Below are 13,512 nucleotides of genomic sequence, written 5' to 3' on the forward strand. Positions count from 1 at the left end.
CACTGAATATGTATACTTAGCCAACTCATAGGCATTCGAGAACTTGACATGGAGTGTAGTAACTGTAGAACATAAGAACACAAAGAGCCCCCCTTGGGCTGGACCAAATGCCTTCCTAGTTTAGCATTCCCTTTCTGCAGTGCCCAATCAGATGTCTGTGGGACACCTAGAAGCAAGGGATGTGGCAAACATTTCAAAATAACTAAGTAATATAGAAATTTTCTTGCTATTTCATTTGCTGTGATAGAATTATAAATCAACCTGTTTATACCAGATGAGATCTTTGATTTAATTTATCTCAATAGAAAGTGGGTGTGTGTTTTTAAAGCATGCTGTATCAGCTCGTTAACATTCTGAATTGAATTTAAGAGAATGGAATGCATGTGTTTCCCAGCTGGAAAGGAAAAAGGTTGCAATACCTGTGTAATATCCTTAAAAAGATTTGAATTAGATATCTTGTTAAATGTCTTCTTGGCCATTGCGGTTGATAACTTGGCAGATGCTGAAAGTCTGAACACTGCTCAGAAAGAAGAGGCTGAAGAAAAGGAGAGAAAAAAGAGTGCCAGGTACCAAGGAAATGGCAGAATGCCTGCCAGTCTTTGCACCTGTCTTGATTTTTTCTTAAGACTCATTTGAAAAGAAGCTTAAAAATCAGGGACACTATACTCAATGTGGAAAGTTGGTGTGAACTGACAAAGTCTAGTCACTATTACTACAACATTATAAGTTGTAGACATGAGTGAAGATATACTCTAAGTGCTGAAAATTTTTGCTAGGCAGTGTTCAAATCAAAGTCCACATATGAATTTACCATCAAGATTTAGCTTGAGTTATATGAGAGCTTATGCTGTTATTTGAAAGCCTGAGGCTCAAACCGTATATGGAGATGGTCAGACTGTGGGTTTATTCTTTTTGCCCTTGTTGTGTAAGGCAGGGAGCCGTGGATTAGTTTTAAGAACTAAATGTGTGAGGTGTTTAGGACCTGCCTAGTGATTGCTGCCCAGCAGCCACTCAATTTGAATAGGGGAGGGAAAGAGGATTTTGGAGGAGAAACTGTATGATGATAAACTTTGGTTGGTAGTAGGGGAAGTTCATCACTTCCTTCCACCTAAGCACTACTTGTGTTCTACAAACTGGGTGAAAGATCTATCTTCTCTGTACATGACTAGGGGCGGGCTCAGTCAAGTGTATAATTTGAGCCTTAAGGCAGCTTAACCTGTTTTAATGTTCCTTCATGGAAGTTAGTGGGAAAACGTACTCCTTTGTGTGTATAGATAATGTATGTGTCTTTTTTCCTCACCTGTTTTGGTATTATTGACAGCATGATCCTTACCATGTGCATATGCAATAAAACAGGCATGTAATCACATATTATATTGTTTACTTTAGGGTGTGTTGTTTTGTTTTACTACACCACATTCACCACTACGGAAAATATTAAAGCAGTCCTAAGCTTTGCAGTGTTATTTGAAGTAATGCAAAGTTAAAAATAGCTTCATGCAGCCATGTCACTGACATATCATTCTGTGTATTATTAGTATTCCAAGTCTATGTTGCTTTGGTTGTATTTCCAATTGTGATTGGTGGTTGAGTTGTTTTTTCCCCATTTTTTCTTTCTTTTTCTTTTTCGTTTTGGTTTTGGTTTTATTTTGTTTTTGCCTTTGTAGAAAAGAGAGTTTGGATAATAAAAAGGGGGACAAACCAGAAGGGGAACAAAAGAAAGCCAAGGATGCTAAGGTATCATCTTTGCATACTATATGTACTGTAGTTCAGGAATGCACAGACTACCTGTGTCATAATCTGCACTGGTTATTTTCTATAGTTTCTTCCTTGTATAGGAGTCATGTGACTGGACCGAGTCTCTTTACAAGCTGGATGCTTCTGGGATCTTTATTTCAATATTCAGGGCCATGGATCCCCCAAGCAAGGGTAGTTCCTTGCTGAATATGAATATTCTGTGTGTGTGTTTATATGCAGATTAGAGTAACATTCTTAAGCTGGTTAGAAGTTTATGATCTCCTAGATTTTCCTAGGACCTTCCAGATTAAAAGAGTGGACAGTTTCAGGAGTTCTATTTTCTGAAATAATGTATCTGTAAAAAACAATTTGATTAATAGGTATGGGTATCAGAATGATGCTTCTGACATATTTGAATAGCTGAATAGGTGCTATGAGACATTCTAGATCTAGCCATTATATTCTTAGAGTTGTTCAGCCAGAAGTCTTGAATAAAAATGGTGATGTTGAGCATTGACAAGAGTAGGAACAAGGGCTGGATAAAGTACAGGAGCTTGGTTCTTCATTACCAAATTACTTTCCTTCTGATGTGTTCCCTTTACCATTACTATAGGTAACAATTAATGAATATAGAGAAGGGGAAGATGAAGACAAAGATCCCTATCCACCTTGTGATGTCCCAGGTAATAGTTGTGTAGACTAAAAAATACTAGTTCAAACGTACTACAGGTAGAGGTTACTCTGATTTTATTAATGTGAATAAATAGAAACTGTAGATTTTTAGCTTCGGTTTTCATAAAACACATTAGGTAGTGCAATTATTTATTTTATTCATTAAAAGCTTTTCTATCCAGTCCCCTACTGAACGTCTTGGGATGGCTTACAATAAATAGAACAGCCCCACAGCATCCGACTATAAAATGCTAACACCCCAATTAAAATCAATTAAACTTTAAAATAACGGAAAAATAAAAACCTCTCTGGTGACCGTATTCCATAGTTGGGGCTCCTCCACAGAGAAGGCCCTCCTCCAGGTATTCTCCTTCCTAATTTCCTTCAAGGAGGGCTCCTGGAATAGGGCCTATTACAGTAATGGAATCAAATGGCTATTTTAGATTTTTAAAATGCTTTAAATATCTTCAATGACTTTTGAAAGGTGCCTCCAGCTGTTTAGGGGAAATTTGCCCCTGAAACTGTAGCTCTCTGCATCACAGGCCATTTTGTACAGGAGGAACCCCTCTTTTTACTGCCTATTCTGCAGAGAACCTTTTTAGGGACAGGAAGGGGGGCAGGAAGGGGCAGAAAATGTGTGGTGCGTGTATGGTGCATTTATGGCACACCTTCAGTGAGCTGTACTTCAAAATAAGGACTATAGTTGTAGTAGCATTTCTGATACAGTAGTATCTAGAAAAGAATTTACCAGGGAAAGATAAAGTCATTTATTTGCATCCTGTCTGAATTTACCATTGAGAGAAGACACTATTTATTCACATTATGGTTGTGGAGAAACAAACAACTTCCCTTTGGCTGTGTTCACAAGGGAAGATCTGGCCCACAAGACGGTAGGAGGTTTATAGATGAATAGATGAAAGATGAGCAGTTATGCAGAAAAAATGGAGGGAACTGGCAGCCTAGAAAACTTGTTCTTGGCCAGAAGCTGTTGATAAAACTTTACAGTTGATTTCTTGCCTATCCATATAATAATTGAATATTGGTTAACAAGCCGTACTCATAGAAATGCTTACATATTAAGTAGAATTTGTTTTAAATAACTGGGTGTCTATACAGATTTAGATTTGTATGAGATTTCATAAGGTTACTAAACATATTTATTTTCTTCTATAATAAACTAAGTCTCAATTTAAAGTAGGTGAAGAGGAGGAGGAGGAGGAGGAAGAGCCAGAAGTACCTGCTGGCCCTCGACCCCGAAGAATATCTGAACTTAACATGAAGGAGAAGATGACTCCAATTCCTGAAGGAAGTTCCTTCTTTATTTTCAGCAATACAAACCCGTAAATAATATTTTAATGTTTATCACTTCAACTGATTGCGTTAAACAAATAGTAATGCCACTCCAAGGTTTTGCTGTAAATAGTCCTCCTGACTTCAGCTAATGCAAAATTGGACAAAAAATATAAAGTTGCTTTTTTCAACATGCCACTTCTTTGCTCAATGAAGTCCTAGTAGGTTGATAAAACATTTGTGTTGGAGGCCTGCCAGTTCAGATGATACAATGCCTCCATAACATAGCTAAATAGAGACTGTAGTCAAATGTTCTTTAATATTACTCAAGTTATAATAATTGGTTGCTTTTTATAGGATATGTGTATATCATGTCTTGCACAATACATGTAGACTTACATTTTCTTAAGTTACGTATCAGCATATCTAACAAGGCAATCTTGAGGCCACTAGACAGGATTTAGGGGACCATGAGATTTTTTTTCTGGAGTCACACATAGCCCTGAGACTCCTCTCAAACTTCGTGGCTGGGTGCCTGCACTTGGAGCACCTTCCCTTTGCATGCAGTGGGCACTGAAAGACTCATGCCAGCTGCATGTCTGATGTCACAAGAGCAACCTTGGAGTGTAGGTTTAGGGCACAGGGAGGGTAGCTGACCAGCAAGGCCAAGAAGGGAAGTACCTGGCAGCACCTCAGCCTCTTTCCTGCTCTGAAGTGCCTTGGCTAGATGGTTGAAATGCATGTTTGCCTCCTGAGTTCAGAGATTTACAGGCATCCTGGCTGGATTTCACCCTTACATGCTTTCCAGCTAAGCAATTTTTAAAACTTACAATGTTACACATTACGTTGCTTAGCTTATACTTCTGGAGCAATTAACTTGCCAGTTCTAAGCGTGGTGTTCCAATTTTCTCCTTCTGTTCTTCAGGATTCGAGTGGGATGTCATAGGTTAATCAACCACCATATTTTTACCAACCTCATTCTCGTCTTCATCATGCTTAGCAGTGCTTCCCTCGCAGCTGAAGACCCTATTCGCAGCCATTCTTTTCGAAATAATGTAAGGAAAATAGATTTTGCAAATGAATGTGCATGTTAGATCAGCTTCAAATGTGCCCTTCAAAATACATTTTTGATACAGTGAAAGATTTGTACATGAGCATGGTGGACAGAATCCAGTGGAACTGCTGGGTGGCAGAGGCTCATGGCTGATCAGGTGGGCTGCAGGTAAAGTACCATGAGTTGCCGGTTTCTGCCATAAGAGGTAGACCTTCCCGTTCAGTTCTTTTCTGAACACCATGCTATCAGAAACGACAGAGAATCCTGAAGCAACTGGGTTCTGTAGCTCTAGTTAGTCCTTTCATTTTATTCAAGTGGCTTCTCTCTCTCTTTCTGTAATGTTCCCTTTTTCCCCTCCTTGTTTGGTATCATTTGACCTTAACATTTGAAAAACATGTCTTTGTCAGGCAAATGGTACAGCAACCTTCTTTCAGGAAATCCTGGGCTTTTGAGAAACTCTCTACCACAAATTACTATGGTCATTGCCTTTTCTGCTTGAGAAACTCTTGTAAAATAGATTTCTGCCCTCCTTATGAGTAGTTTATGATGCACACGAGGTAAAAATCAACACATTTGGGTCCAGGCGTCTCTCTGGAAATGTGCTGTGGCAGCTTCAGCCTCTGGATCACTGGATACCCCTCCTCAAAGTAAGCTTGGGGTCCACCTGGCCGGCACTGGCAAAGTGCATTGTCATTTCTCACTAATGCCTGATTGAGACTCTATTGTTTGTGTTCTCTGTGTGTCATAACTATGGACTCTTTGCCTATATGGAGCCTCAGTTGGGAACCTTCTCTAGCTGAAGAATTCTTTTGGTAGGAACCCCCCCCCCCATTCCAGTGCACATGTCCATAGAAGCTTCCCCAGTCCCTCATTTCCAACTGCCATTATGCTAGTCTTGTAAAGAAACTTCTCTGTTGATTCACTGAGAGAAGTTAGAACTTCACAATCTCACAGTCCCTCCAAGTGACACTTACTCTGTCTTTTCTGTTCAAATGGACAAAGCAAGTGAGGCACAACTAAGTAATGAGACAATGCTGTGCTCTGTGCACTCCTTGGAGGCAGAGGGGCCTGTGAACATAACCTGCCAAAATGTTTTGAAGGACCTCCCCACACACACTTTGAGGCATCAGGGATCCTGGACCGCTTGCCCCTGTTGCAACCAGACTACATTTTTAATGCCAATTCTGCAACAGCATGTCAGTTTCTTAACCAGGTAGTGAGCAAAATACATCTAGAGAACATGCAAATCTGACTTGAAATGGTGGCAATTGAAAAAATATAATTTTCTTCTATGACTGAGTATGTGTCTGTTGATGCTGCAAGACCTTTCGGTGGCTTGCAGTATTAACCATGGTATTCTTCTGAGATGGGAGACACCATTATATGGTGGATCCAGTCCTTAAAAGGGATAATGCTGGGAGGTTCTTGTTTGACACTCTGGTCACTGGCCTCTGGATTCCATCGTATCCCTCATGCTACTTAACACATATATGTTCCCACTGGGAGACATTGTCCATAGTGACTCCAGTAAACTAAAGATAGCCATTGTTATTTCTCCTTTTCATCTAAATTCAAAGAAGGTGTTCTGGTTCTAAATCAATGCCTGGTGTTGGTAATGGCCTGGATGACAATGCACAAGTTGAAGTTTAGTCCAGACAAGACAGAGTGCCTTTTGGTCAGTCAAATGGCAGATCAGGATATATGGATTTAACTTGCAGTAGATTTGCACCTGTAGACAGCTGCAGTTAGAGTGTATTGTTGAACTTGGCCTAAATATGGATACTCAGGTCTCAACAGTGGCCAGAAAAGTATTTGCATAGCTGAGACTAGGGCCAGCTGTGAACATTCCTAGAGATGTCTGATCTGGCCACAATCTTGCATGCTTTACTGTAATACACTGTATTTGAAACTGCCTTCTGTCTTCAAATGCTGTTTAGAAATGTCTAGTGGCCCAGTATGCTGTGGCCAATTTTGATAGGACCAGTTATAGAGAACACACAACTCCCTTGTTACAGGAGCTTTATTAGTTACTAGTCTGTTTCTGGGCAGAATTCAAAATGCTGGTTATTATCTATAAAGTCTATCTATAAAGACTGCCTTATTCAAGGAGTCCTTTGGCCTATAAATTGATCTTTTGGGTTGGATACTGGGTTTTTAATTTTTTCTTCATATTTTATTTTTATTCTATGATTTTAATGGTTTTGAATAGCATTTTTGTTAGGAAGGATACAAATCACATAAATGAAAATTTAAAAATTGGCACCCAGGAAGAGATTTCTTGTCACATTGACTGCCAGAATTTCTGGCAAATCACCTTTCTCTCTCTATTGAGTGGCCAAATGATTTGGGTGCCCACTGATAGCATGACCACCAAATGTGATTATGCAGGGACACATGATGGCTTACCATCCTTATTAAAGTGACTTTTGGAAAAACAAAATGGTGGCTACCAGCTGATGGGAAGATTTTTGGGCATTGGTGTGAGTTGTGCTTCTCTGCACACACATTGTTGGGATTAGGCTCTCATTTCACCTCTTTTGCCTCCAGTTCAAGCCAAGCTTGAAGCCAGCAGAGTATCTACAGTCAACCTGTATTATCCATTGGCTGTCACTATGGACTTACTCCAGGGGAAACATGGAATCATCCTCAGGAACAGTTGTGAGGCAAGGTGGTTGGGTTAGAGAAGTGGCTTAAACAACCTATTTGGTTGACCTCCTAGACTTTCTTGTACATGATGCTGTTGATTTGTGCTCCAGAGCTAATTCCTTGTTTGGAAGTTCAGATTTTTAGAATCGGCTTGGTTAAGGACACAGCAACCAGCTCCAGGCATGTTTGCTCATCTCCTACTGATATGACTGCGCAGAGACCACAAAGAAGACCACAGATTGCATGCTTGTTCTTTGGGTGGCCATCTATACAGTCTTTCTTGCTGCTGGTGTCTTTCCAGTATTTTATTGGTGATTGTTCAAAGGAAATGATTGGGAAGGCACTCACTCTGCCTTATAGGGCATGGATATTTATGTACCTCACCGTTTTAGAAAGGTGAAACAAAAAGAGCTAAAACTAAGCTTCTTGAATCTGGCTTTGTACAGGTGCAGATCCTAGACATGTGACTGCACAAGGGACATTGAGAAATGTCTGTAACTCTGTGGTAGAACACCTGATTTCCATTCAGAAAGTCCTAGGTTGTAGTCCCTGCATTTCCAGTTACAAGCATCAGGTAGCTGGTGGTATGAAAGACCCAGGAAAGCCACTGCCAGTCGGAGTAGACAGAAGTGGTTTAAATGGATGAATAGGAGGTCAAGTCCTCTTTTCATAGCATCAGCAACTGAAAATTAATTCTTTTTCTTAGGACTTTCTAAGAATTGTGTGTGCACATGTATGTGCGCACTGCAAAGCTGTGGCTTCTCTTTGTGCATGCATCATGGTACAGAGCATAATATGTGGTTATCCCAGAGTGTCTGGGATAAGAAGATTGACAAGCAGAAGGAAATTAGTGACCACAACACTATCAGTGTTTCTCTGCAGGAAGACAGATATGGATTTTTTCTAATATTCAAAGTAAGAAGATTGTACGGCCTTCATGGGAATGGTGACATGAAAGCACATCCCTGCTTGAGTCTAAAGCTTATGAAAAGAGCACATGTTGGTGAATTGGACCTGAACCATAGCTAACAAATATTTCAGCAACAAGGAGCATCTAAATAACTTATTGTATTTATATTCTAACTTAGCAATATTTTCCCTTTCCTTTTATCCTACACATTAACAGGAGAGGAGAAGGAATTGGCTTCTAATCTGGAACTTTTAAAAGTTTTTTCCAATGTAGCAGTCATAATGTCAGAAAATGAAGTGGCCTGAAAAGCAAAAGCTGGCCCAAAACTGGCAGTCCTGAGCCAGATCTGTTCGTCAGAAAGGATGGGATATAAATGTTTTGGATGGATGGATGGATGGATGGATGGATGGATGGATGGATGGACAGACAGAGGTTTGCAATAGGAAACCTAGCATGAAAGTGTTTATCTTAGTGTTTATCTTAGGTCTTTCCTGCTTTAAATGACAGTATGACATAATTAATACAGTGGTCATGTATAAACACTACTGCAACTGTTGTCTTAAATGTTGCATTTTTTTGTGTTCTAATGGGCACTGTTCCTCTTTTTACTTGTATTTACATTCTATAAAAGGTCTAGATTCCATTTATTTTAGGACTACTCATATTTTATTTTCATTATTGTTCCAATTTTATGTTTATGTGTCTGCATATAGATATGGATGCAGGTGCAGGAAGGGATGCAGGTGGCGCAGTGGTTTAAACTGCTGTGCTGCTGAGCTGGTTGATTGAAAGGTCGCCAGTTAGAATCTGCACAACAGGCTCCGTCCCAGCTCCCGCCAACCTTGCAGTTCAAAAGCATGCAAATGCAAGTAGGTGGAAAGGTACCACTTCAGTGGGCAGGTAACAGCACTCCATGCACTTCGGTGTTTAGTCACACCGGCCACATGACCACGGAGACTGTCTGCAGACAAACGCTGGCTCCCTCGGCTAGGAAACAGAGATGAGCACCGCCCCCTAGAGTCAGGCATGACTGGACATAACATCAAGGGGAAACCTTTACCTTTACCTTAACCTTTAACCTTATATTGATATGGAGGCAAACAACTTACACATTAAAAGTTCCTGTTTTGTATTTATAATAGGAATTGTTAACTGATTTCTTGGTAATTCTGCTGTTTGTTTAGTAATTGCACTGAATATAGAGATTCACCTTCACTTTAACAATGCAAACAAATGAGGAAAACCCAGACCTTTTAGGTGCTGCTGTTCTTTACTCTAGGCCTATGCCTGAACTGCCAGTCACCCTAATCAAACATACTTGAAAGAATTGTTCCTATTACACATGCCATGCTTGATCGGTTTACATGCTCAGAAGAATACTACAGAAGTTTCCAAGACAAAGTCAGGAATTGCACATGAGGTGCTGAATAGATGATTGGTTCTCTCTCTTTTGACAGTGTTGATCAGCTGTTTTGGGTAAAAACCTGAATCCCTTCCTTCTCCTCTTATGGGAGGGAGGGGGATCTGAATGCAGGTTACTGATGTTTCAAGGAAGTGAGTTGCACATTTAAAGACCTCATCTTTATGTCTCCTCTAAATCGAGGCCAGTTATAGTAGAATTGTTATTTAACTGTCAAAGAAACATGCTTATCCCAAATAGCTTCTAATAGCTGAAATGAGTCATCTTGATTTTATAACTGTGTCTGGGATATAGATGTCATGGTGTGATTGAGTAATAAGAATGTCTCACATTGCATATCTCAAATGACGTAAACTCCTGTTACTGCAGATTAGGAAATTGCTTGAATGTTTTATCCATCTTACTTGCAATTCTGAGGAAGAGACTTTTAAAGATATAGCATGCTGCCTTCGTGTAGCCTGGTTGAAAGAGTTACCACATCTCCTCATGCACACAAACATAAGCACAGGGTTAAACATAAGGGTTATCTCTAAAGCGTCACTTTGAGATCTAAAGGATCTGATCATGGAGCCAGGTTGACTTAGCAAGGAATTGTCCATAATATAGAGTCAAGTTGCTGTGTATATTTACACTTATTAACAGAACTCCATTGTATCAGGAATACTTGATTTATGGAAGGCAATTGATTTAAAACCTTGCACCCCTTCCATATTTGTGGGAAGGGGAAGGCCAAGAATTGAATGATGGCTTTAGAGCAAGGATAGGACAAAGTTGTGAGTTAGAGTACTTGTGACAGACTTTTCAGTGAAGCAATACTTGCTGTGCAGGCATGGATAGGTTTACTTGTTTTTATACTAGGCATTTCTGTGTATATGAACAAAGTTGTAAATTCTGATACAGCATTTGCAAATGAATGTCTTACTGTGGCACATATTATGCCTTGCAGATACTTGGTTACTTTGACTATGCTTTCACAGCCATCTTTACTGTTGAAATCCTGTTAAAGGTAATTAACTGTTAATTGATCCTTGTTAATTCAAACACAGCTTTAGCAATAATGTTTGTAACTTTTTGTTTACCTTCCAGATCCTAGGGTATGCAGATTATGTCTTCACTAGTATGTTTACATTTGAGATCATTTTGAAGGTAACAGGTTTATAAAGAAGTTTACTTAAAAGGATTTTTTCTGTGTGTCAAGAAAAGGCACTTGAAGTGTTCTCCGCCTTTTCACTCAGCAATCAAATCTAAGCATTTTTGAACCCAAAGGACACTTTTTCATGTTTTTACTCGTTGTTTTTGACCTTTGGCTGCATGTAGAAACTACTTTTTATCATCACATAAGTCTGACAACTGATTTACTCTTTTTTTCTACTTCCGGTTTGTCAGAAGAAGGAAAAGTATTTCACTGCGCATGAACTTTCCTCCTCCCTTTTCTGGCATTTCAAAAAAGAAAGATCTTAAATCTTTTAAAGGAGGAGCATGTAATTTTCCATTCTCTTTCTGAAAATATGTTCATAGAGCTAAAATAGTAGACCACTATTTTCTTGCAAAAGGAATTGCAAGATACCTTGCCCTTTTTAAAACATACTAAGATAATTTATCTTGGGTACACGTTTAAATACATAAAGAGGCATAAACATGCTTGCTTAAATGTATTGCCATGCATGAGTTCAGAACTGGTATTTCAATGTATAGTCTGTGTACTGATTACAAGAGACATCCACCAGGGTGCTCAGAATTCTACTAAATAATTTAGTCTGGTATTCCAGTAGCGTAACTCTTGAGATGCTATTGATGCTGATGTTGGACCAATGAATCACTGGAAAAGAAGCAGGGGCATAGAAACATGTGGACATACATTTTGCTGCCTTCAAGATTGGAAACATCTCATGCAGCCACATCAGTCTCAAGTCAAGTCACTTATTGAGTAGCCCTGAATATAACACTGGACCTTCTGCTATTATAAGAAATCAGTACATAAACTTTGCATTTCCAACTAAGGATAAAGTAGAACAATGAACCTATTTCCTGAGTTATTATGTATTTTTACAGTACATTTTAATAACATTATATAATACTGATTTGGGCTGTTTACAAGATACTCTTGGTTTAATACTGTTTTTGTGTTCTGATGTTACTTATTGCCATTTTTTCAGTAATCACAGTATGCAAATATAATAGATGGATTCAGTTAAATGAACTCTAAAACAGTATGAATTTGAAGAACTTTCCACTTTCTCTGGACATGATACATTTCTAGTTATACCAATGTGGCATTTTTGAACATGCTCACTATTTCAAGAAAAGCTTTATCTCTTGATCCCAATTCTTTTGCTAGTATGTTTCCCCAGGAAAGTGAGGGTCCATTTAGCATGATACTGGGAGGAATTGTGAAATAATGGAATAGACTGAAGTATGAAGCATGTTTGGGGTAACACAACTCTTCCTCAGGTCTGTGTGTTCTACATTGTGCAATGGCCACTTCAGATGGATTGTGGCTTGAAACTAGAACACACGGCAACAGCCAGAACCTGGCTTTTAGCACTTTGTAATCAAGGAAGCACCTGATACAGAACCATGGCTGTGCTTGAGAAGAGTGCCTTCCATTTCTCTTGCTGGTTTTAAGAAACCCAATTTTATTTATTTATATTTACCGATTTACCAATATCTGAAGACCTTAATGCGAGTTAGTGTTGCACCAATCATTTTTTAATTTCTTTTTAATACTGGGGGTCTTTTTTGTGCTTTGATTGCTCTAACAAGATTAACTCACTGTAAACATCTTGTAAGCAGCCTATATACGAAACAAATGGAGGAGAAACAAAAAGTAAATCGAGACACTTCTGTTTTTAGCTGACAGTGTTTGGAGCATTTCTTCATAAAGGGTCTTTCTGCCGGAATTACTTCAACTTGCTGGACTTGTTGGTAGTGGGTGTTTCTCTTGTCTCATTTGGCATTCAGTAAGTACTGTCATACACCTGTAGTTTTTCTTCCTTTTTTCTTCTTTGTGGCAATGCTGATATTTGGAGGCAGTGCTTTATTATGCTTATCTCTCTTGTATACACAAGCAGTGCTCATTTTCCCATTCATTGGGAGACAGACAGAGAATAGCCATAGCTTGTCAGCTTAATGTGCTTTATAACTATAATGGCTCAACAAGTTCTTTCTGTGAGGAAAGAAGAAAGAGAAACTTGCCTTTTTTGGTGCTTAAGAAACTCCAGTGCTTAGGATGACTAGGAAATACTGCTAAAAGGAGTCTTTATATAGTGCAACACCCTCTGGAGAGGTACAACATCCCAGGCCGCCCAGTATCAGACTGTGGACAAGCTTTTTCCTTGCACTTCAGAGTTGTCCTCAAGGGTAGCAATTCACTTTTCCATGCAACAATAAATGACAGCTGGTGACTATTATAAGAGGGCACAGTAAGGGGCATCAAGGGCATGTAGGCTGAATCGTGTTACCTTGCCATAATGACTCCAACCACTGAGAATCAATCTTCCCCAATAGAATCATTGCTCTCTACACTGGCAGTGGAGCTGTACCTTCCCCTCCAGTACTTTAAGGATGGGACAAGGCCAGCCTTTAGGTGATCTCTGCTGTCATCCTGTGCATGCATGGGATATGGTACTGGGTGAAAAAATCAGCAGTTAGAGAACTTTTGGGCTGGCCCAGAGGACATAAAGTTGCTGGGTCACACTTCCCTTAGAGAATGCAAACTTTGAACCTGATTTGCTGCTGCTTTCAAGGTCATTTGTTTTTTATTTAATCTCAGGAGAAGAAAAA

The 13,512-nt window shown here is 39.3% G+C and overlaps 1 protein-coding gene across 1 annotated transcript in view; it reads left to right on the top strand.

The window, feature by feature from the left end:
* Positions 1 to 13,512, top strand: part of CACNA1D (calcium voltage-gated channel subunit alpha1 D) — a 240,186-nt gene that overhangs the window by 148,656 nt on the left and 78,018 nt on the right. The window contains exons 15-21 of the mRNA XM_044451181.1: positions 452 to 566; positions 1,668 to 1,737; positions 2,351 to 2,420; positions 3,608 to 3,749; positions 4,625 to 4,754; positions 10,676 to 10,735; positions 12,583 to 12,689. Coding sequence (XP_044307116.1) covers positions 452 to 566; positions 1,668 to 1,737; positions 2,351 to 2,420; positions 3,608 to 3,749; positions 4,625 to 4,754; positions 10,676 to 10,735; positions 12,583 to 12,689 — 694 coding nt within the window. The remainder of the gene's footprint in view (positions 1 to 451; positions 567 to 1,667; positions 1,738 to 2,350; positions 2,421 to 3,607; positions 3,750 to 4,624; positions 4,755 to 10,675; positions 10,736 to 12,582; positions 12,690 to 13,512) is intronic.

This window comes from Varanus komodoensis, unplaced genomic scaffold (genome assembly GCF_004798865.1).
Source record: "Varanus komodoensis strain SLA01 unplaced genomic scaffold, ASM479886v1 scaffold6_2, whole genome shotgun sequence".
NCBI classification, from domain to species: Eukaryota; Metazoa; Chordata; class Lepidosauria; order Squamata; family Varanidae; genus Varanus; species Varanus komodoensis.